Here is a 25,404-nt window from a genome sequence, read left to right as displayed (position 1 = left end):
GTAAAGGCAACTAATCAATGCATTTTAATGCTTTCACTGCTACCCCCGTGTGTGATATGTGATTAGAAATAAAGAAAACTTGCATTTTCATAAAAATTTTGGGAATACTGCGCACACACGCGCACGCGCACGAGCACGCGCACACGCGCGCGCACACACCGAGGACACAGATGAAAAGCGCGACTGCAGGGACTTATCCCCTGCACGCTTCCCGTGTGACATTCCCAGCTGTCCACAGTTCTACATATGTAATTTACCTTATTCACATCTGCAGTCGCGCTATTTCTCTGTGTCCTCGGTGGCTCAGATGGATAGAGCGTCTTCCATGTAAGCAGGAGATCCCGGGTTCGAGTCCCGGTCGGGGGGCAAATTTTCAGCTGTCCACAACGAGGTATATCAACACCTGTCGGCAGCTGAGGGTAGAATTGTGGACAGCTGGGAACGTGAGTCTCACGGGAAGCGTGCAAGGGATAAATCCCTGCAGTCGCGCTATTCATCTGTGTCCTCGGTGGCTCAGATGGATAGAGCGTCTGCCATGTAAGCAGGAGATCCCGGGTTCGAGTCCCGGTCGGGGGGGCACATTTTCAGCTGCCCACATCGAGGTATATCAACACCTGTCGGCAGCTGAGGGTAGAATTGTGGACAGCTGGGAACGTGAGTCTCACGGGAAGCGTGCAAGGGATAAATCCCTGCAGTCGCGCTATTCATCTGTGTCCTCGGTGGCTCAGATGGGTAGTGAGTCTGCCATGTAAGCAGGAGATCCCGGGTTCGAGTCCCGGTCGGGGCACACATTCTCAGCTGTCCACATCGAGGTATATCAACAACACCTGTCGGTAGCTGAGGGTTTCAGTTAGTCATCACTTCTGAAAGTGGTGTTAAGATTTTATTTGTTTTACAATGAATAATGAAAAAATATGAGAAATGCTCTCAAACGTAGTTTTCAACACGGACTCGTAACATACATGTGAGGTTTCAAGGACTTTGCAGTAGCAGACGCTGATTGGAAGTATCTTGCACGATGGGAGGCGGTGCAGTGTGCAGGTTGACAGAACCCGCTCGCTGGATGGAGGCGCGCCAGTTTGGTAAAACATGTCACACCCTCGCCTCCGTACGACTCATCGCCTGCCTCGGGCAGGTGTTGCAGCTGTCCTAGAGGAAGGAAGGAAGGTAGGAAGGAAGGAAGGAAGGGTGTGTCAGCCCCAATCGGTGGAGCGCTCTGTTAGTTTAGAGACAAGTCTCTGTGCCGGCGGCGACGTATGTTGCGGTGGGAGGTTCAGAAAACGCCAGGCATTGCTGGGGTGCTTTGCACTTTTCCGGAGAATGGAGATTACAGTTTTGCAGTGTTGCAAAAATTACCAGCGGGATGCGATTTCTGAAAAGTGAATGTGTGCAGGGTTCTTATTTTGAACCACTGAAATTATCATTCTAATACTGAATTTTCATGAGAATATTTTGATACCTCCACAGATCTGATGCTTTCATGTGCATCGGTATCGGATTACTGAATGTGTAAGTTTTATATTTTTACTCTGAAAACTCGAATTTTTCTTAAGATAAGTGTACAGTTACGGTTTTCCAGAATTAGGGTGCTCTTCCGCAGCATGTCGTTGGCTCATTTTTGTGTATTGTAATACGCTTTTTCACATGCTACTTGCAGATCACTTTTTAAAAATCAAGTATTTTAGAGTTGTGATTAATCCATAATGGAACCCATTTTGATTTTACTCCTCAAAGACCACTGGACTAATTTTACGGAAACGGAAAATAGATCGAGATACAGAAACAAGGTGTCCGATAAGTGACAGTAGACTGTGGTGTTAAGTCTGGTTCTCTGGCTACTACACGTCACTAGTCTGTATTACTAATCAGATAAAAGATCACCAAATCCCTTTTGCTGGCTGACTTTCTAACGGCTGCCAGGGACCAAAAATTTTATCATCAGTACTTCACATTTATATTAGTGATCGAATTTAAAATTTCAAAATGCTACCATTAAGAGGTCTAACAGATTTAACACAATAAGCCAAGTGGCAAAGTTAGAAACTGCGCCTCTGTCCTGAGGCAGTGTGAATCACCGCTCACACGTTACCCAAACCATTATCTGGCAGTGAGGGAACTCTGCAAGTAATTGCAAATAATTTCAAAACTCGTTCTCATGTCACTACCCCCCACCCTCCCCGCCCCCATCTCCCAAAGACAAAATAATGAAAACCATTACTTTATTATCGCTGTTCATCTAGTAAAACTTCAACATCAAGCATGAACGTTTTAATTTATTACTTCTTTGTTACCAACTCTATTCGCAACACATTTTGCAGACAGTATCACCATATGCTACCGACTCTACGTGAAAAATTGTGTCATTGTATGATACACAAGTCAGGAGATATACCATAAACACTGATATGCGTGAAGGACTCTCTTTTCTTAAAATGGAACTCAAATTACCCTGACTATACTCATCCCGTGTATTATCCGAAACTGATTCATGCAACATAAATTGGGTTTTGCGCTTTCAGCCATAAAGGTTTTACATCCTTACCGTCAAATATTCAATACAGTAACTCATTTGTAAAGTACTCAGATCTCTGAAGATTTTTTTACACGGGAGTGAGATGCTTTTAAAGAATCGAGTGTACTGGTGTTATCTGACAGAACACTAAAGAAATAGTTTTCATCTGTCTATATGTGTAAAAGGCAACGTCCAGACTGGAAAACTCGTCATCGCCCCGCCCATACCGCTTTGAACAGAAATTTTAAATTTGGAGAGGGTGTTGATTTTACATTGCAGGCATCATTTAAAAACGGATTTTTCAAAATTCCACCCCTTATGGGGTGAAATGGCGGATGAGAGACTTTTTAAAATACGTCGCTTTTAATGCAAATTTGAACGTAGTCCTACAAAATTGATATTTAGTTTCTCGATCAGAAATAAAGAAATATGTGTTTGATTTTGGAAATTTAATCACTAAAAGAGTGAAATAGTGGGTCAAATTTTTTGAAAATAAATCATTATTAAAGATCTACAAACTATTTTGAAAGCTACATCTGCGAAAACTAGTACTTGACTTTTCGGTTAGAATTTAAAAAATGTGTTTCAGTGTTTCTTGAAATTTAGCCCTTAAGGGGGTGAAATAAGGAATGAAATGTATACTGAAATATTTCATTATGAAAGTATTTTTAAAGTTAAATCCATGAAAATTTATATTTTGCTTCTCTGTTTGAAATAAAAAAGCTACGTGTTTCACTGTTTTTGAAAATTCTGTCCCTAAGGGGGTGAAATTGGGGATCAAAATTTTTAAGAAAATGTTTCGATGTATGAAAAAAAATTTATATCCAAGTCTGTGAAAACTCGTATTCCACTTCTCGGTTAGATATAAAGAAATATGTGTTAGGAGATTAAAATTTGTGTGGAAATATCACCACAAGAACGCGAAAGGCATGATTAACGAAAACGTTGAAATCCATGTACCTCAATCGCTTTCTTGTCAGAAATACCTCCGGAAAAGACAATGCTTTAACTAGCGTGAAAAGTTTAGGCGTTGAGATTTGTGAAGAACATCAAAATTCGATTAAAAATACTATGCAGACGATACAGTTTACGGCGAGCGAAGTAGTGGGTAATAAGCTAGTATTTCTGTATGGACAAATACAGAAGATATAAACGTATGGTCCGCATGCCAAGTCATTGGCTATAAAATCACGGAACACTCAATTTTTTTTGATTTGGTCATGAATCAAAATTCCCTCTTCTCCTCTGTTTATATGTAAGATTCCATCATCTGCAGTTTATTTTAGATAGTGTCTTCCTGATTAAAGCATGTGTATTCACTGTGGAATTTCAAATTACTGTAGCTTCCTTAAAAATTGCATTTAATAGAACAGTTTCAATGGATTTTTTGCAAAATATGCATTAACTTCACATTTGTGTGTGTGTGTGTGTGTGTGTGTGTGTGTGTGTGTGTGTGTGTGTGTGTGTGTGTGTGTGCGCGCGCGCGCAAATAACTTTAATATTAGAACCTTCTATAGTATTTAAAATTATATTTTTGAGGTAATTGTCAACTTTTTCAATATTTTATGTTTTCATTTAATTATAGGGAAACTCTCGAACAGATTGTTCTGAAATTTGATAAATGTGAGTCTCTAAACACCGTGAGCATGAAAGTAAAATAAAATTACCATCTTGTCATCCAGTCTAAAATCTACGTCACGTATACGGTAATCGCACGCTATATTGTTTTTAAATGTTAATCGCATTATTACAGAAGTAAACATAGAGATTGTGTAGGTATAAATGAACTGGTTACAAAGTGTGACAAAAGTTAATTATTCATATATGCAGACTGGAGCGACAAGTGAAGTTTTTTTTAACAAGGTCAGGATTCAAACCCACGCCTCTTGCTCACTAGGCAGATGCGCCGAACACATCGCCACCCTGGAGCAGTGGCTTCGCACAACTGCACGGGATACCCAGCATGCCTCCCTCCTGTATCCAGACACTCATTCACGCCTCAGCCCACTTTGTGTTCCCCGTAAACTCAAACAGCAATCCAGAGGCTGTCCAACTGTATGGGAACAGCATCTCAGCATCGAATGAAAGTGGGGATTCTGCCTGAAATGCAAGCATAGGTGCCGTAATCAAATGCAACTACATATTTCCAGAGACGTTTTCGAGCCTCAAACATCTGTGATGAATATATCCAGACTGAAAGTTTGTACCGAGGCCGGGATTCGAATATGGGTCTCCTGCTTACTTAGGCAGACCCGCCAACCACTACGCCACTCGAGCACAGTGCTCTGTGCAGCTGGCACGGCAACGCCTCAGCCCGCGCGCTGTTCCCCCTAAAGTGAGGACGTCTGCGTAGTGAGCACGAGGCGTGGGTTTGAATCCCGACGTTGGGAAAAGTTTTCATTCATCTCTTCAGTCTGCATATAGACATCATAGATGTTTAGGCTTGAAAACGTCTCTGGAACCATGTAGTTTCATCTGATAATAGTTAGTTAATTACACGCAAACACTGGTCGTATTAATTAATAAAGTGAAATATATGTTAATTGTGTGCGCTAGTTATAAATACAAGGTATTAATGTGAGGCATTTTGTGAGCCATCCGAAATGAGAGATGAACATATCTAGGACTGTTTGTCTCTGAAGAACAGAACAGAAATTCGCTTGAGCGACAGTGATCTGCAGGATCGTGGTTGAAGTTTCACGATGTAACGTACAGGTAACAGATTGTCAGGTCATTGTCTAAACCGTAGAAGAGGTGCAACTCTATTGTCGAGATGTATCTAAAACTGTGAAAGTTATTACTTATTTTTTCTGCGATAAATATTGTGGAAGTGCATTTAGTGGAGTTCAGAGTAGAGCCGGCCCCGATCCATCAGATTCACGTGGTAGCACCTAATTTGTGTCCGTGGAACAAACGACCGCGGCACCAGGCTGGAGAAACGTAACACTCCGCGAGCGTTTCGCCTCGTGTGGTTCCTGGGCGCTGCAGCTGGTGGGGCGGGGGCGTCGCCACCTGTGGAGTCGAGTGGAGCGGAGTGCCCCACCACCGATGCGGGCTTCAGACCACGCCCAGCAGTATAGTCTCGTAGTTTGTCTGTGTAGCCGAGTGGGCGCTCTAGTAATTTATCTTTCTTGTAAATTTTGGCTTTTGGGCCAGGGCCATACAGCCATCACTCGGTGCTTTAGCAATTTTCTAAATGATTGGAGAATGACCCATGATTAAATCTCATGCGAATTATGGAGCTTATTAACTTTCTATTAGCCTTAATTGTGTAGACTCAGGATTACGAGGGAATGTTTGGCTGAATTTGTTCATAATATTTCACTTGCTTATTGATGATTCGCATTGGCGTCTTGCTCTTTGCATGTGATGGCCGTAACAACATGTTTCTGAGTAGGCTGGTTTGAGCAGTGGTCTTCACTAAGTCATCGACCTATTTCACTATATTTAATGTTAGCGCTTATCTCGATCCACATCAATTTTATCCTCTTTTCGACATGTTGTTTTCGTTGCCGGTTTTCATAATGTCCTATACCCAGTGGATTAGTTATCTTGAGAAGCGTAGGTGTTTGCGTTAATTGGAGTAGGTTTGATTGCACCCTGGACTCGCATTTGGGAGGACGACGGTTCAATTCCGCGTCCGGCCATCCTGATTTAGGTTTTCCGTGATTTCCATAAATCGCTCCAGACAAATGCCGGGATGGTTCGTTTGAAAGGGCACGGCCGACTTCCTTCCCCGTCCTTCCCTAATCCGTTGTTTGGTCTCCCCCCGAAACAACCCAACCCAAACCCCCAGGTTTCAATATATTCCTTACTGTGAGGCTCTGCAAGTAATATGAAGTGGATGTATAGCTGTGGCTTCGGCAGAGGATCTAGCAGTCTCAATGAAAACGGAAATCAGTTCCTCGTTACCTGTGCCGGATATAGCCGGCCGAAGTGGCCGTACGGTTAAAGGCGCTGCAGTCTGGAACCGCAAGACCGCTACGGTCGCAGGTTCGAATCCTGCCTCGGGCATGGATGTTTGTCATGTCCTTAGGTTAGTTAGGTTTAACTAGTTCTAAGTTCAAGGTTCTAGGGGACTAATGACCTCAGCAGTTGAGTCCCCTAGTGCTCAGAGCCATTTGAACCATTTTGAACCTGTGCCGGGTACAGGAAATCGCAACCCACTCTATTTCCCGTGGTTGTTGGTTAATTAATTTCATCTTCCATGAACCAGTTTTACGATATGGAACGAATTATTTTACATACACATCTCAAACTAATTTTTAAGTGTGGCTGTATGCTAAACATTATAAGGTTCTATTTTAAACACAAAAGTATTCAGATGTGAGTTAGTAATTCCTACCAATCAGCTTTCACACATTACAGTAGTAGAAATTCTCCTACGTTATAAAAGGACGTTCGAGACGTCAGTATATATGTCCAAACATTCCGGAAAATTATCAGCAATGCAGGTTTCACTAATTGGTTCTCTCCGGCGAATGTTTTGGTTGAATGCAGAGAACATCTGCTGCTGAAATTATACTTGTAATCGGAACCGAGATATGATCACGTTCTTCGGAACAGTGGAAATTGTCTTTACATCTGCAAAGCTTGTACATAATTCTACTTGTTGGGTGGTATTGTTTACGTCTATTTTATCTATTAAACAGTATTCCGAAATTCTGCGTCACTCGGTGGTCAGTTGCTGGTGGACGTTTCAGGAGGAATATGTCTCTCATTTACAGCTATCGTATGCCATTTGGCATTTCTGCCGCTCTCGCTAATAATCCATTTGTCGGTGTGGACGCATAGCCCCTATACGAGTCCTGATGCAACTGAATTGGATTTTTTCAATTTTGTTTTTCTGTTTCCGGAACAAGCTGCTGTAGAGCATTTTGGATCTTATTAGACTGCTTACATTAACAACAGAATATTGTGATCCGCGCTCCACCATGCTACCGTAACGGAGCGCACCACATTGGTACAAGGTACAAGGGTCCCCGCTACGAGATACGCTATATGCCCCGTCCCTGCAGCGCGTGAGTCCTTCGACGCTTCTAGCAATTTAGTTTGACTGTTTGGTGGGAGGAGCTAATTTCTCGCGTGTCAGTTTAGCATCCTTGCCGGACTCCGACATCCAGATCGAGATGGACGCACCAGCTGTGGCCGTCCAGAGTTACTTGGCTGGACGACCGCACCGTGGGGGATGGGGAGGACCTTGGCGTCAACTGCCGAGGAGACGCTTTGGCGGCGTAAGACGGTAGCTTAGTTAGCACGTTTCGCTCGTACAGTTGTGTCCACGTTTTCGAAGCTTTGCTGTCGTCGAGGTTCCTGTAGCACACAATTATTCCCTCTCTGGTTTTACTCCGGTTGTGGTTTTCCCGTACGCTGTTGACGGTTTTCGGTTTACACTTTTTCGATTACTCTCTGTTTCTCTTATTGGATGTGTATACGGTTTCTGCCGTCGACAGCTCGCAGTTTTCCCTGGCAGTACCAGGCTGGTGTAGGCTAGGGCAGCGCTAAAATTAGTCCCCGTGGATTCCTTCGCCTGCCTAAGTTACTAGGTTTCCAGCGAGCACGTCGCTCTAGCCACTACCCTCCTAGTTTCTAGGCTACGTATCGTCAGCGCATCGAAGCGCCTGACCAGGTCTCGGCAGCTCGGCCACCTCCACCAGAGTAGTCTGCCTGTCTACTAAAGTGCGCGTCATTTATGACGGCGGCCGAGTTTAGGTTCGTTCTGCGCATCTGACGTCACAAAACACAGTCAGCCAATGAACAGAGAACGACGTTGCCAGAGCTCGACTGCAGTACAGAGCACGGACGAGTGTCTTCAGTTTTAGAAACGTTCAGTCATAAATAAACTAACTGAACGAAAGCAATGTCTTGATAGCAGAATTTATTTTATAGAAACTTTGGAAAAAGCATTCTTTGTACCAGTTGCTTCATATTCTATTAATTAATTAAACCAAACAAGCAATAAGCCTCCTAATTCAGGCGATAGCAAGGAAAGGTGTTTGTATCATTCTCACTAACCGCTTTTTCGCAATAAAGAACAGCGGTAATTGTTTATTTCCTATTGTACTTCGACGAAACGTGTGTAATTCATAGTCATAGAAACAGTGTTCGTCGGTATTTTGCGTCCTAGTTTAAAGTCCTCCAGGAACTATATAAAATCATGAGCTGCGTTAGCGTAATGGTTAAAGTGTTGCCGACATGGTAGCTCAGCGTGTTCGGTCAGAGAGCTCGTTGGCCTCTGTAATAAAAAAACTGAGTGGAAGGATCAATAAACGAACTTGAACGGATGTCATGTGACGTCCGCAACGATCAACAACGAACAAAATGAAAAAAAAAAAAATGTTTGGCTGCTAAGGGAAAGGTTCCAACTTCAAACCTTGTGCTGTGCTTAATATTTTCTTTATTTAAAAACAATATCGAAGTGTCTTACTTCATGAAGTTTGTTCGTTTCAATGTAATTTTTTGAAATTTCTAGCGGCAACTGAAATCAACCATACGTAAAGTATACGCTATGAACTTTTACCTCTGCAAACTCTTCAAAATTTCGTGCAGTGGTTTACTACATTTAATGCTGTACAATAACTGCGTTGAACACCGAAACAGAATTAAGTCATTTATGGGGGGAAGGTATCAGTCAAGAAGATGTGTAAAAATCAAATTTTTGGGCCAAATAGTTTTTGTGAAATCGAATGACAAGTGTGTCAAAGCAGTCGGAACACCATGTGTCTGCACAGGCGTGCAGTGCAGTGATGACAAAATCGCGCACAGCGCGGAATGCGGGGAGCACGTCTCTGTAGCAGCGAAAGGGTTAATGCGGCCGTGGTGGCTGTACTTCATAAACTGCGCGCTCCCCCCTAAACGTAAGTTTGCGGCGCGTGCAACTGGCAACGCAGCAATCTCTCGCGTCTGGGCGGGCGTGAGCGAACCGCCGAGATAAAAGAATTGAACTACAGTGTCGGCGCCCGAGTGACAGTGTGGGGGCGGCGGTGTTGCAGGCGTGGTGAACCGCGGCGACTCGTTCCGGAGGCGGCGCTCGCGCAGCAACAGCCTGGTGCCGCCCCCGTCGCCGTCGCCGGACGGCCAGAGCTCCGCCGCCGAGGCCGCCGCCGCCGCGGCCGCCGCCGCAGCCGCCCCCGCCGCCTCCGAGCGCGGGCCGCCGCCGGCCGTGTGCACGTACCGCGTCGCCATCCTGGGCGCGCAGGGCGTCGGCAAGTCGGCGCTCATCTCGCAGTTCATGACCTCCGAGTGCATCAACGCCTACGACAGGCAGCGCGGTGAGTTGCACCTGCCGCTCGCATCCAATCTCGCCGCCACAGTGCAGTCGCACGCTGCTCAGCCGGATCGTCACGACCGCATAGAGGCGAGACTCCGGGCCGCAGACGCCGAAATCCACTGACGTAACGTCTTCTACAAACTCGGGTAGTTTTGATTCCGTGCCTGCGAACTAGTGTTTCGGAAACGGCGAAGCTGGTCGGTTTCTGACGTGCTGCTGCAAATTGGATGGAGACCATAATTTTAATTAATTATTGTGTTTATACTGGTTGCTGGTGAGGAGGAAATTTAGTTATTAGTATTTTATTAATGATATCAATCATAAGCAGCCATATCACAGTCGATCAAGAAAGTTATAATTAAGCTTTACTTGCTTAACCAGAATCGGACGATGACTTTACTTGTCCGCAGTCTCGATGATTCGAAGCGATCTGCAATCCTGTGTAAATAAAATGTCTCGGTTTTCTTGCGTTGCGTAGTCAGTCTGGAAACCTCAGATCAATCGAAAAGTTAGCTTTGTTCGAGTTCAATCATCCGATGAAATAATGGAGCTCTTGGATCTAATAATTGCAGGTTCGTTTGCAATTCATCGGAAGTTCCCTTCTGATTATCAACGAAACGACACCTCGGTGCAAATTTCCAATCAGAGAATACATATATAATACACACCTTTGATGTAAATGCTCAGTATATATTTCCTTGAGTAGCATACAATATATTTTCAATCTCTTTCTTCCAGTAATCTCGATAGCAAAATTACAACTATTCAATGCGGCTATTCGGCACGGAGAAAATCCTAGAAGTCCTCTCAATACACACCAGAGAGAATTTTACAAAGAGTTATTATGCGCTCATGGAATAGTAATAGTATTGTACTACTTTACGCATCGATTCTGCAGGTATATGGATGGTCAAGTAGGAAACGTAATTCATTCATAGAATTGTGCATGGACAATTAGTAGAATATAAAGAGATATTACAAGACGATTAAACCACGACTCGGCGACGATATGTTGGACGTCCGTAGCTTGTTAAACAGGCTATTTCAGGAGCTTAGCGACAAACTTTGAGGGATGACAGATCAAACAAGGACGATCAATTTTTGTTAAGAAACACGTGCATTCTGGTCCACCGTTGCTGAGGTACGGGCAAGCTCCGCAGCTCCTAGTGACGTTATTCTGTAGAGTCGTGCCGGTCCTGTCACTCGGCTTGTTTTGTTGTAATATTGTATCTTTTAATTTGTTTTAGGTTACGATTATTACTTTCCTTTTGATGTAAATATTCTGTGTAGAGCTTTTTCCTTTAAACAGCATAACGATTCGTTATTACTAACACATTTGAAATTGTGTGTCAACACATTAAGGACCAGATAGTTGTGTTTCGGTTTACCACTGTGGCCAGGTGCTGACTTGCCTGCAGCCAGCACAGCACAGCTCAGCTGTCTTGCAGGTACCTTGCGGAACCGCCACATGTCTAACAGCATCTTTTCGGCTGGCTGTTGTGTTTTTGCGTCTACCCATAAACCAATTTACATCTCTTCAACATTGTACTTTTTGTTTCACACTTTTAACGTTTGAGTAAAATACGTTTCTCTGTATTACGAAAAAATAATTCTTAATGTATGCAGAAAATTACCATCTTAAACTACAATTTTGTAGTAATTGTAAACTTCGTGTAATATGGTGTCCATAATCCACCAGTCGGATGTCTTAGTGACCCCCTCCCGGACCGGACGATTTTAGAGTGTAATGACTTCTCCTTCTTTCTTCTTTCGCTTACACCTAAGTCCCACAGCGATCGCAGGGTCGGCGTGGTTACAACGGATTTGGCAATGTTGTTTCTAGGGGCGGCCGGATGCCCTTCCTGCCGCCACCCCGTACCCCAGGGATGAAATCAGTGTACCCCAACTGTCTGCGTGTCGTGTAAATCGTGATATAGTCGAAAGTGTTTCAAATGTCTGCGACTCGCGTAACTGAGGCGGAACGTGTGGACCAGCCCGGTATTCACCTAGCGGGATGTGGAAAACCCACTAAAAACCACTTCCAGGGTGGTCTCCACTCCGGCTGTCGTCGTTAATCCGCCGGACGGATTCGATCCGGGGCCGGCGCGCCTACCTGAGTCCAGGAAGCAGCGCGTTAACGCTCTTGGCTACCATAGCGGGTTCCTTAGTGTGTTATGACTATTCTGTTCTATTAACTGTCCATTTTACAGTCTTTATCAGGATTAATTATAGTTCCTTTACACCAGGCGTTGTAGTAGTTCTTCCGTGTGTGCTCCTTCTCGAAGCACACTCCATTGTGAAGTTTGCCTTGCAGAATGAGCACATGTAGAGTGTTTCCTTCATCAACTTTTGTGCGCTGCAGGGCTTGGAAGAGTATATCTTGGTCCCTGAGCCAACAATTAGCTCCAGTTTGTGTTTCCTCATGCCCCATGATAATATTTGAGGATGATCCTCTTTAGATGTTCGAGATGTCGGGAGTCATCGCCTTCCCCTCCATCATCCCCTTGATCATTCACTTCTGGCTGCTGAGTTCATTCCCTGTATCTGGCGGCCTGCAACAGGAACGACTTGTACTTCTTATTTTTAGGGTTCTGTGTTCTACAATTATGAAGGCATTGAACAGGACAAAAATGATCGACCAGAGGACTACCTTTGTGTTCCATATGACAGTTTTTTTTCAGGATTAGGTACTGCGACCAATACTAGTCTGGTCTATCTAGACCCTTCATGTATTTATTGCACTGAAGGATATAGTCAGGCTTCTTCACGACACCTCGCTTGCTTTCTACACTCTTCGTCGTAGGTGGATATGCAGTGCTAACAATTTACAACGCCTGCTTACCCTTCCAACCTTGTATAACCACATCTCCCTTCCGGCAGTTTACGCTTTCCCTTCTCTTGGGATTCTTTTCAACGGTCCAAAACTAAGGTTGAGCAAGGAGGTTATCTACAGTTGTCACATTGTTGTAGTAGTTGTCCTGATAGACGTGAGGGCAGATGTCTAACTGTTGTGTCAATACAGAAATAATGGTTTCATCTAGTCTTTTCCCTTCCCCACTACGTATTTCCAAGTTACGAAAATATCAGCTAATTCATCTCCAAAACAGCAAGCTGCATCCTCTGACATATTACATGCATAATCGGGAACAATTATAAGGCCTGGTTGGCTTTCGAAAGGTTCCAAATGGATTGTCTTTAGTATACCCATTGCTGCACGTAAACATCTACCTCACCATCAATACAAGCACCACTATCACACACCAAACACGTGGCTGTTCCCGCCGTTTAGGTGACGTAGAGAGCCCAAACTCACTGCCACAATCACTACTATTATCACTGTTGTCATCCTCCGTATCGCTTAGTACATCCTGTAATGAATGCGCATAAAAATCATGAAACATTTCGTCGTCGCGTAAAGCACTTTGTCTGTGGCACGCCATCTTGTGCGTTGGGTTCTGGCTCGTGAGATCACCTCTGTCTCGTGCCGATGTGACGGCTATCATGATCCTGTAGGGGTTCAAACATAGCTACACTAACATCTACACTCTTGCTACTTCGTGCCTTGTCAGCAGACAGTTCAAACGTTACCCAGCAGAGAGTACAACAGGGCGTAAAGCAGGAAATCGGAGCCGCCGCTAGCTACGGAGACCTCAGGGGGCCGTCATCAGTGTATTAAAACATTGTCTGTTATATTTGAGCCAATCCATATCGAACATTCTGTCCTTTTATATAGATAACAGACGAAAAGAAAATAGCGAATAAATAAATATCTTCAGAGACGTGCATTTTGCTAGTCTTGAATTCAGGTTTTATCGCTGTTAATACTCAGAGTTTGATTCTGACGATCAAGTGACAATATGTGTGTTGGGACGAGGCGAGGGTAAATGGAAGAGCAGATATTACATAAAATCCGTTTCCTAGCAGAAGATACGCACACAACAGTACTTTCGTTGCAATTCATGGACGCTTATGGGAAACGGGGAGGTTGTGTCCTCACCACGTTGGCGGTGGCGAACGCTACGTGGGGGGTGAAGTCATCCGTAGAGTCAGCAAAGAGCCTTCAAGCAGCGGCGCAACACGTCACGTATCTATTTATACAGCAGTTGAGGAGCACGTAGTTCATCCTACACCCTACCATCTCGTAGGACCAGCTGATTACTCACATCGTATGCAGTTTATGCAGTGTTTCGTACTCCAAAGAGTGAATGATGTTTCCTTCAACACACCTGTTTTATTTACTGATTAGGCCACGTCTGACGTGGCAGGTATTTTAACAGCAGGAACAGCCACATCTGGGACTGTGAGAACCTGGTCGCGGTTGCTGTTGCGAAGGTTCACCGTCAACATATGGACGGGAATTGTGGATAATCACCTTACAGGGCCTGTAATACTGGCACTTGGCTTAAGTGGAGCATCTTACTTACAGTTCGTGCAGACCACCGCATGCTGTGCGCAGAGGCCTCTGCGTCCAGCATGGCGGAGCTGCAGCACACTTAGAGTTGTTGCGCGACTGCCGCTGACTGTCGGTTTTGGCGAACATTTGGTAGGAGGAGGACCTGCTGTGTGACCGGCGCGCTCGCCTCACTCGACGCACCTTCAGTACTTCCTCTGGAGGTGTGTAAAGGAGGGATGTGGTTTCCGCTACTCTAGTTGCCATTAAACCTGATTGTGTGGCCCGAATCACTGATGCATTCTGTGCCGTCTGCCACCGGGTTCCCCTAAATGGCAGGCAGCACCGCATAACAGCCACGCTTTGAGGGGAAACAAACCAACAGCCCAACAGGCGAAGACATCAGGTAAACACGCCAAAGATTCCAGTCGATTAATAGGAACCTTTCCTTGCAGAGGTCGCCGCGACATCTCCAGCCACGGATTCCTACGCCGGGTTTCTATTGGCTCCAGCTCACTGTATAGGCCCGTCTTCGTCCGCTGGTAATGGCAACCGCTATAGCAGAGTCTCCGAGAAGATACCACCGAAGCCGCTGTACTGCACCGCCGATCGAAGTACCAGCCGACCGAGAGGAACCACATCTCCGGCTAGATCGACGGACGTCTACATCTATTGTACAGCCAGCTATTGTATTGTAGAAGAAGTTACGTTCAATAAACTGTTGAAGAATACAACAGTGGTTGCCATTAGCAGTGGACGAAGAGTGGTCTGCCTTCGACCGGCTGGGCCTATATTAGTGAGCTGGAGCCAATAGAAACCCGGCGTAGGAATCCGTGGCTGGAGATGTCGCGGCGACCTCTGCAAGGAAAGGTTCCTATTAATCGACTGGAATCTTTGGCGTGTTCGCCTGATGTCTTCGCCTGTTTGCTTGTTGGTTTGTTTCCCTCATAGCGCGGCTGTTATGCAGTGCTGCCTGCCATTTAGGGGAACCCGATGGCAGACAGTACACATTCGACCACGTCCGACAGAATTCAGACTTGTTCTGTTCAGCTGTACGTGCATTGATACGAAGGTCTGCAGCACGTACTGAGGCACAGCTGGACTGTTTGAACCGTTCTGTAAATTACTGTCAGAGTACGCGTAATAATAAGAAAGGGTCATCTTTGTGCAATGGTATTTACTATTATAACCTTAAGTACGGTGCAGATAGCCGTGCCGTAGTTGCAACCACAACGGAGGGGTATCTGTTGAGAGGCCAGAGAAACGTGTGGTTCCTGAAGAGAGGCAGCAGCCTTTTCAGTAGTTGCAGGGGCAACAGTCTCGATGATAGACTGATCTGGCTTTGTAACACTAACCAAAACGGCCTTCCTGTGCTGGTGCTGCGAACCGCTGAAAGCAAGGGGAAGCTGCAGCAGTGATTTTTCCAAAGAGATTGCAACTCTAGTGCGCGATTAAGTTTTGCTTTTTGTGCAGCGAAATAACTGATAATGGTCGAAGCTGAGATGACGAAAAATGTAGACTTTCAATGGCAAGTAAGAGGTTTCTGAAGAAGAGCAATTTGTTAACATCTAATATAGATTTAAGTGTTAGGAAGCCTTTCCTTCAAGTATTTGTATGAAGTGTAGCCGTGTATAGAAGTGAAATGTGGACGATAAACACGGTGTAGGCACGTATGGAAGTGACTCACGGACGATAAGAAGAGAACAGAAGCTATTGAAATATGGTGCTACAGAAAAAAATGTTGAAGATTAGATGAGCAGATCATGTAACTAATGAAGTGGTACTCAATAGCGTTAGAGAAGAAAGAAATTTGTGGCACAACCTGAGTACAAGAAGGGATCCGTTTAGAGGAGACATTCTGAGACACCAAGGGATCACCAATTTAGTATTGGAGGATAGTGTATGAGGGTGGGGGGGGGGCGGGAATCGTACAGGGAGACCAAGAGAAAAATACAGTTATCAGGTTCAGAACGATGTAAGCAGCAGTAGTTATTCGGAGATAAAGAAGCTTGCATAGGATAGAGTAATATGGAGAGCTGCACCAAACAAGTTGGTTGGTTGGCTGGTTGACTGGGTCTCTTAGGATTAGGGATGGATGGGGAAAGAAGTCGGCCGTGTCCTTTCAAAAGAACCATGCCGGCATTTGGCTCAAGCGATTTATGGAAATCACGGAAAACCTATATCAGGATGGCGAGATGCTGGTTTGAACCGACGTCGTCCCGAATGGGAACCAAAGAAGTGTTCAAACTAAAGACTACAACAGCAACAACAACAACAACAACAATATTAAGGACGCATTTAAGACTGTATATCCATTAATAAAAAATGTCATCCTTGTGTGACCTGTGAGTAATCGAAGTTTGTTGGTAAGGTCCTGTAATACCCCACTGAATGTAGTACGTGGAGGTTTTTCCTCTCTGCAAAGCAGGGCAGGTGGCGATCTGTGTCAGATATGGCGACAGAGCAGGAACCTACAATGCTCGTACGGCCACAAGTGTTCCAGGGCCCAACGTTCTCCGCACATTGTCGAGCACGGGGCCCCGCAGCAGTTGTTCCCATGTCAAACCGTCTACACCGCCAGTTAGGACAGCAGTAGATGGAGGAAAGGTGCCGGCCGCTCGGCCAGCTGACTGACGTTCCTCGCAGCACTGGGTCGACGGTCGCGTCCAGACACGCTCCCAGCCTGGCGAACGGCTGCAAGTCGCCACGGACCGTCAGAGATGTTTCTGACTAACATAACCCCGTCAAATAAATGCAAGACTTCGTAGTTTAGGTTACATTTAATTCATTTCCACAGCCGATTTACAGCTATCGTCAGATCTATGAGAACAAAATAGAAATGAAGGTTAGTATCTCAAAATTTGTAAAATATGAACACGATTGTATTAAATTTGAGGAAGCTAATTATTAATTTACGAAGGCAGCGATAATGGTTGCAGTTCGTGGCAAGAGGCGGGAACACGCAAAGCACCCACACAACTGTGGCGCACAGCCGTTCTGACGGAGCACACCTCACGGGCTGGACTGGGCTCAGCAGGAGCGCTGGTGCGCGCCCACCGGTCAGCAGCACTCCTTCCCACTGTGCACTCGGCACGGACTTCAGTTTCGTGGATGGCAATGCGCGACGGCAGCCAACAGCGCAGTTCGAGGGTCTCTTGGAACGAAAGGGTGTTGGGTGAATGGACTGGCCTGCCCGTCTCCTGTCTGTGGGCTGCGTTGTGGGGACGTACTGCAGCGTGCACAGACTAACGTGCAGCGGGTGTCGGTCGCCCCACCACAACAGCTCCTTGCCACTACTGTAGCCAGCGCGATCACACATCGTGCCATAGTTACTCTTTCCCTTAAGTTTTGCACACCTCTATGTTTGACTTGTTATTATACATTTACGTAGATTGCAAGTGTGCCAGGGATGTCTACCTTACGTGGTTAGCGAATTGTGATACAGATGAAAATTGTTTACCGAATTTAAGGATACACCACATAAAATTGTAAGTACCATACACCTGTTTAACTTCTTACCATAGGTAGAAAATTTCTTTGTTTGTCGCATTTTCTCGCTTACTGGACGAACAAAAAGAGAAAGAAGGAACGTAGTGAACAGATGAAGCTATACTGGAAGAAAACAAAAGAACGAAGAATTGAAATTGGTATGTGGTACTCAAATTGTCTATTCGCAACAAAAAAAGAAAGAAAAGAGAGAGAGAGAGAGAGAGAGAGAGAGAGAGAGAGAGAGAGAGAGAGATTGTGAGCTATCCGTCCCGTTCTTTCGCAGAAGAAACATGTCACTTACATCAAAATCTACTTGATCATGGAGCCAAAGGCTTACAAATACATTTTGCAAGTACTCGTAAATAGTACGTTAAACTGACTTACAAATAAACAAAATATTCATTGTCTCATGTAAATATTGACTTCTGCGTATCTTGTTATTCCCACTAATAGACAACTTATCACTAGAAAAACGACACAAAAAATACCAGAGCTCCAAGCGCTAATAGAAAGCACTGATGCTCAAATCGTTAAAGGCGCTGAAAGCTGGCAAAAGCCGGATGTGGTTCAGCAGAAATTTTTTGCGAAGAATCTAACGGTATTCCGAAAGGATAGGCTAAACACGGTTGGCGGTGGCGTGTTTGTTGCTGTTAGTAGTAGTTTATCCTGTCGCGAAATTGAAGTACATACTTCCTCTGGGTCAGTATGGGCAGAGGTCATTGTTGGCAACCGAAATAAAATAATAATTGGTTTCTTTTACCGATCTCCCATTTCAGATGATGCAGTTGCTGAAAGGTTCAAAGAAAACTTGACTTTGATTTCAAACGCTAACCCGACTCATACGATTATAGTTATCCTCGATATGTTGGCGAAAATACATGTTCAGTTCCGGAGGTACGCGTAAAACATCATCCGAAATTGTGCTAAACGCATTCTCTGAAAATTAGTTCATGAGCCCACGCGAATACTAAACGATCCTGAAAACACACTTCACCTCTTAGCAACAAGTAATACTGAGTTAATAACGAGCAGCAAAACTGATGCAGGGATTAATCGATACATCGTTGTCGTAGCGAGATTGAATGTTGTAACGCCCAAATCCTCCAAAACTAAACGAAAAAGATACCTATTCAAAAAAGCAGATAAAAATTCACCTGACGCCTTCCTTAGAAACAAACTCCACTCTTTCAAAATTAATACTATCAGTGTAGACCAGATGTGGCTTGAATTCCAAGAAATAGTATCGGCAGCAATTGAGAGATTTATACCAAATAAATTAACAAACGACGGAGTGAAGTATGTTATCGGCAAGAAACAATCAATGCCTTCCCTGCGCGATAGCAATGGAGATACTATCGCAGACAGTGTTGCCAAAGCGGAGTTACTAAACACAGCGTTTCGAACTGCCTTCACAAAATAAGTAAATATTCCAGAATTCGAATCAAGAATAGCTGCCAACATGAATAACGTAGAAGTAAATATCCTCAGAGTAATGAAGCAACTTAAAACGCTTAATATAAGCAAGTCTTCTGGTCCAGACTGCATACCAGTTAGATTGCTTTCAGAGTATGCTGATGCATTAGGTGCATACTTAACAATTATATACAACCGTTCGCTCGACGAAAGATCCGTCCCAAAGACTGGAAAGTTGCACAGGTAACACCAATATTCAAGAAAGGTAGTAGAAGCAGTCTACTTAATTATAGACCCTTATCGTTAACGTCGATATGCAGCAGGATTTTGGAACATACATTGTGTTCGAACATTATGAATTACCTCGAAGAAAACATGGTTCTTGTGAAACACAACTAGCTCTGTATTCGCATGAAGTGTTGAGTACTATTGACAAATGATTTCAGAGTGATTCCGTATTTCTGGAGTTCCGGAAGGCTTTTACCACTGTACCATACAAGCGGCTTGTTGTGAAATTGCGTGCTTATGGAATATTGTCTGAGTTATGTGACTGGATTTGTGATTTCCTGTCAGGCTGTTCCTTATCTACACTCCTGGAAATTGAAATAAGAACACCGTGAATTCATTGTCCCAGGAAGGGGAAACTTTATTGACACATTCCTGGGGTCAGATACATCACATGATCACACTGACAGAACCACAGGCACATAGACACAGGCACCAGAGCATGCACAATGTCGGCACTAGTACAGTGTATATCCACCTTTCGCAGCAATGCAGGCTGCTATTCTCCCATGGAGACGATCGTAGAGATGCTGGATGTAGTCCTGTGGAACGGCTTGCCATGCCATTTCCACCTGGCGCCTCAGTTGGACCAGCGTTCGTGCTGGTCGTGCAGACCGCATGAGACGACGCTTCATCCAGTCCCAAATATGCTCAATGGGGGACAGATCCGGAGATCTTGCTGGCCAGGGTAGTTGACTTACACCTTCTAGAGCACGTTGGGTGGCACGGGATACATGCGGACGTGCATTGTCCTGTTGGAACAGCAAGTTCCCTTGCCGGACTAGGAATGGTAGAACGATGGGTTCGATGACGGTTTGGATGTACCGTGCACTATTCAGTGTCCCCTCGACGATCACCAGTGGTGTACGGCCAATGTAGGAGATTGCTCCCCACACCATGATGTCGGGTGTTGGCCCTGTGTGCCTCGGTCGTATGCAGTCCTGATTGTGGCGCTCACCTGCACGGCGCCAAACACGCATACGACCATCATTGGCACCAAGGCAGAAGCGACTCTCATCGCTGAAGACGACACGTCTCCATTCGTCCCTCCATTCACGCCTGTCGCGACACCACTGGAGGCGGGCTGCACGATGTTGGGGCGTGAGCGGAAGGCGGCCTAACGGTGTGCGGGACCGTAGCCCAGCTTCATGGAGACGGTTGCGAATGGTCCTCGCCGATACCCCAGGAGCAACAGTGTCCCTAATTTGCTGGGAAGTGGCGGTGCGGTCCCCTACGGCACTGCGTAGGATCCTACGGTCTTGGCGTGCATCCGTGCGTCGCTGCGGTCCGGTCCCAGGTCGACGGGCACGTGCACCTTCCGCCGACCACTAGCGACAACATCGATGTACTGTGGAGACCTCACGCCCCACGTGTTGAGCAATTCGGCGGTACGTCCACCCGGCCTCCCGCATGCCCACTATACGCCCTCGCTCAAAGTCCGTCAACTGCACATACGGTTCACGTCCACGCTGTCGCGGGATGCTACCAGTGTTAAAGACTGCGTGGAGCTCCGTATGCCACGGCAAACTGGCTGACACTGACGGCGGCGGTGCACAAATGCTGCGCAGCTAGCGCCATTCGACGGCCAACACCGCGGTTCCTGGTGTGTCCGCTGTGCCGTGCGTGTGATCATTGATTGTACAGCCCTCTCGCAGTGTCCGGAGCAAGTATGGTGGGTCTGACACACCGGTGTCAATGTGTTCTTTTTTCCATTTCCGGGAGTGTATATAAACGATTTGGGAGACAATCTGAGCAGCCATCTTCGGTTGTTTGCAGATGACGCTGTCGTTTATCGACTAATAGTCATCAGAAGATAAAACAAATTGCAAAACGATTTAGAAACGATATCTGGTGCGAAAATGGGCAGTTGACCCTAAATAAGGCAAAGTATGAGGTCATCCACATGACTGCTAAAAGGAATTCGTTAAACTTCGGTTACACGATAAATCAGTCTAATCTGAAGGCCGTAAATTCATCTAAATGCCTAGGAATTACAATTACGACCAACTTAAATTGGAAGGAACACACAAAAAAATATTGTGGGGAAGGCTAACCAAAGACTGCGTTTTATTGGCAAGACACTTGGGAAATGTAGCAGATCTACTAAGGAGACTCCTACACTACGCTTGTCCGTCCTCTTTTAGAATACTGCTGCGCGGTGTGGGATCCTTACCAGATAGGACTGACGAAGTACATCGAAAAAGTTCAAAGAAGGGCAGCACGTTTTGTATCATCGCGAAATATGGGACAGAGTGTCACTGAAATGATACAGGATTTGGGCTGTACATCATTAAAAGAAAGGCGTTTTTCGTTGCGACGGAATCTTCTCACGAAATTCCAATCATCAGCTTTCTCCTCCGAATGCGAAAATATTTTGATGACACCGACTTACATAGGGAGAAACGATCACCACGATAAAATAAGGGAAATCCGCGCGCTGTAAGAGATTGGAATAATAGAGAATTCTGAAGGTGATTCGATGAACCCTATGCCAGGCACTTAAATGTGATTCGCAGAGTATCCATGTAGATGTAGAAAATTATATATCTGCTGCACTGCTAGCTTCCATCCGATATTCCCCACGGTACCTCAGCTAAATGTCAAGCGTACAGCATAGCTAAGTTGTAGCAACAAGGTTACGTGCAGTGAAATGCAATATTGTGACAAACATTTGATTGAATACTTACGTTGTGATTCATCTAGAGGTTACACTAGAGCAGACGGACGCACACAATAGTTACGAGACATAAAAGGGAGTGCTATCTTGTACCAATAATAAGGGGAACATTAGCATCATTTAAATCTGCCTCCAAAAAACATCAAACATCTCACGACAAGATTGTTGCAGTTAAGCAAACAGTTATATATCTTTTCAGAAATCCAATAATCTCTTTTGCTTCTTTGTAGACCAATGAAAGTGCTTTATACGACAGGAATAATACATATTTGGTGAAAACAATAGTAAAATTTAGTTGCATAGAACGAGTGGTATTTATTCTTATGGAGAAAGTGCAAATGGTTCAAATGGCTCTGAGCACTATGGGACTTCTGATGTCATCAGTCCCCTAGAACTTAGAACTACTTAAACCTAACTAACCTAAGGACATCACAAACATCCATGCCCTAGGCAGGATTCGAACCTGCGATCGTAACGGTCGCGCGGTTCCAGACTGTAGCACCTAGAACCGCTCGGCCACCCCGTATGTAGAACGTAAACTCATTGAAGTTGCACTGCGGAAGCATGGGTGGAGATGATAATCTGTAAAAGATCTATGTGTTGCATGACGACCTGTCACATTTTCTCTATTACAAGCAATACAACAAGTACACTAACTTGTGCAGTAAGGGCAATCTTACAGTTCGCAGCTGCTGTCGGTCCGGCACATTGTTTAGAAACCGGCAGACGATATTCACCACTACAGATGCACCGTATATGTAGGGGAGGACGACTTCGATGATGGGCGAATCGCCCGACTTCAATTCAGTGGATTTTTGTCTGCAGGAAGACGTTCAGAATCCACATTTCACGTACAGTATCGTGTTATGATAATCTCTTGAATACTTGCGAAATCTTTTCACATCGTCTAGTAGTCTCTGAAAACGTGAGGACAGATCAGACTGTGCCGAGTTCAGTGTGTGTGCAAAAAGAGAAAGGACATCATTTTGAACATCAGTTTCTAGAGCTGATCTCTGATCGTTTGCCTTGAGTTCACAGTTCCAGACATGTAATATTCCATTGTTCCATGCACTTTCAGTTAAAAAACTAATGAGTCATTTCGTACATACGTTTGTGTGTCTTTCTTAAATTATTTTAGGCATGGAGAACCCATGTGAAAAGTTTCTGTTCGAGACTTTAAACTTAATACTGATAACGTTTCTTCGAGGTTGCTTTATTCGCCTCACAGTGATTTTATCCTGTTGTTGCTTTTAAACCTACGACGGTAGTAGAACACGTGCTTACGGATTTCAGAATTTTTTCCTGTCGGATTAGATGGTGAAGAAGAATACGATGATGAAGAAGAATACGATGATGGTGATGATGTGCGCCCTCACTAATCTTTTATGAGATGAGTGGGGGATATTCGTGGCGAAATAATATAAAATTAAAAGTGAGCTGAAAACTACAGGCACAAGTCGTGTCCAGCAGTGTCTGTAAAAATAGAAATTCAGTTGAAGAATCCATAGTAACATAGCAGGTAAAAGTTGGTGGCCGGTCATAGGCGAAGAAAAGGATCGGCCAGACTCTCTGTAACACACTAAAACGTCCAGCCCAAAAGCTCCAGAAACAGCACAAAAATTTATAAGGTTTACTACAGTCATCTCGTCGTCAGCAGGTCGGAAATTAGATTCTGTCTTCTTCTCAATATGTGAATTACAGTCAATTGTAACGGAGCGCACAGTGATTTGTGCGCCGCGGGCATCACGGACCGTTCGCTCCTCCCGCAGTAGGATACGGCAGTGAGTCAATCGACTTTGTCCTAGTCTGCGGCTGGTCAAGACGATTTCAGTTATATCATGTCGTTACAACGGCTGTACCGTTCCCACAATGATGTCGATTGTTAGCTCTCAGTCAGGATGCGCCTTCAGCAGAGGCGTCATTATCGAGCTATATCGTTCCGGAATGTCATCCTTACATTGCAGACGCGCAGTTGCCCCACTGTTGGCGGCAGCGGACTGCGGCACGCTGCCGCGTCGTCATTAGCCGGCAGGCGAGATGGCGCCGCAGACCGATCGCCGGCAAATGAACTCCGCCTCTTAACAGTGTTTGGCCAGCCCCTCAGGCGAGTGTTTGCCGAAGCAGACTCAGGCCGGGCCCACAGTATCGGCGGAGAGCCGCCTGCGTTTCCTCGGGAAGTTCCTTCCGGAGAACGAGCCCACGGCACGCCCCTCGCCGCCTCCCGCCTGCCCCCCGGTACGAACTATTTCAGGGCGGCTCCAGTGCGCTGCGAGAGAACGACTCCGTTTCCGCCATTGGGTACGGATCGACCTCGGCGCGGATAGCATTCAGATACGACACACAGCGGCGACTGTTTGTCGTGATGCGTCAGACGAGGAACACTGAATCTGATCGCCCAGTGTGAGTTACAGGTTCTCTATGTAACAGGTTATAAGGGCAAAAAAAATCATTTTCGGTATTTCCTATACACTGAAGAGCCAAAGAAACTGCCTAATGTCGTGTAGTGCCACCGCGAGCACGCAGAAGTGCCGCAAAACGACGTGGCATGGACTCGACTAATGTCTGAATTAGTGCTGGAGGGAACTGAGCATGAATCTTGCAGGGCTGTCCATAAATCCTTAAGGCGTGAAGATCTCTTCTGAACAGCACGTTTCAAGGCATCTCACAAATGCCCAATAACCTTGATATCTGGAGAGGTTAGCTGGCAGCGGAACTGTTCAAACTCAGAAGAGTATTCCTGGAGTAACTCCGTAGCAATTCTGAACGTGTGGGCTGTCGCATTGTCCTGCTGGAATTGCCCAAGTCCGTCGGAATGTACACTGGACATGAATGGATGCAGGTGATCAGAAAGAATGGTGGCGTACGTGTTACCTGTCAGAGTCGTATCTAGACGTATCAGGGGGCACGTAGCACTCCATTGCACACATTACAGAGCCTCCACTAGCTTGGACAATGCCCTGCTGACATACATGGTCCATGGATTTATGAGGTTGGCTCCATAGCCGTACACGTCCATCTGCTCGATACAATTTGAAACGAGACTCGTCCGACTAGGCATCATGTTTCCAGTCATCAAGTGTCCAAAGTCGGTATTGACGGGCCCCGGCGAGGCGTAAGGCAGTGTGTCGTGCAGTCATAAAGGGTGCACGAGTGAACCTTTGGCTCCGAAAGCCCATACCGTTGATGTTTCGTTGAACGGTTCGCACGCTGACACTTTTTGACGGTCCAGTATTGAAATCTGCAGAAATTTGCGGAAAGGTTGTACTTCTGTCACGTTAAACGATTCTCTTCAGTCGTCGTCAGTCCCGTTCTACCACGTACATGATGTGTCCCTTCGCTCGTCCGCGGAGCATAACTCCAGGTTCAAA

General features: G+C 45.4%; 1 protein-coding gene and 1 non-coding gene across 2 annotated transcripts in view; both read left to right on the top strand.

Annotated features, from left to right (window-relative positions):
- The first annotated feature begins 502 nt into the window (after positions 1 to 502).
- Trnat-ugu lies at positions 503 to 576 on the top strand. Its single transcript has one exon. It is a non-coding gene; the product is annotated as a tRNA-Thr (tRNA).
- Positions 577 to 9,671: 9,095 nt separating this feature from the next.
- Positions 9,672 to 25,404, top strand: part of LOC124789485 (GTP-binding protein GEM-like) — a 461,064-nt gene continuing 445,331 nt past the window's right edge. Inside the window, exon 1 of the mRNA XM_047256864.1 lies at positions 9,672 to 9,783. Within this exon, the coding sequence (XP_047112820.1) occupies positions 9,744 to 9,783 (40 nt within the window). The 5' untranslated portion in view covers positions 9,672 to 9,743. The remainder of the gene's footprint in view (positions 9,784 to 25,404) is intronic.

The sequence above is a fragment of the Schistocerca piceifrons genome, chromosome 3 (genome assembly GCF_021461385.2).
Source record: "Schistocerca piceifrons isolate TAMUIC-IGC-003096 chromosome 3, iqSchPice1.1, whole genome shotgun sequence".
NCBI classification, from domain to species: Eukaryota; Metazoa; Arthropoda; class Insecta; order Orthoptera; family Acrididae; genus Schistocerca; species Schistocerca piceifrons.
Note: the sequence above shows the minus strand (reverse complement) of the source record. Positions and strands in the feature narration are given on the sequence as shown.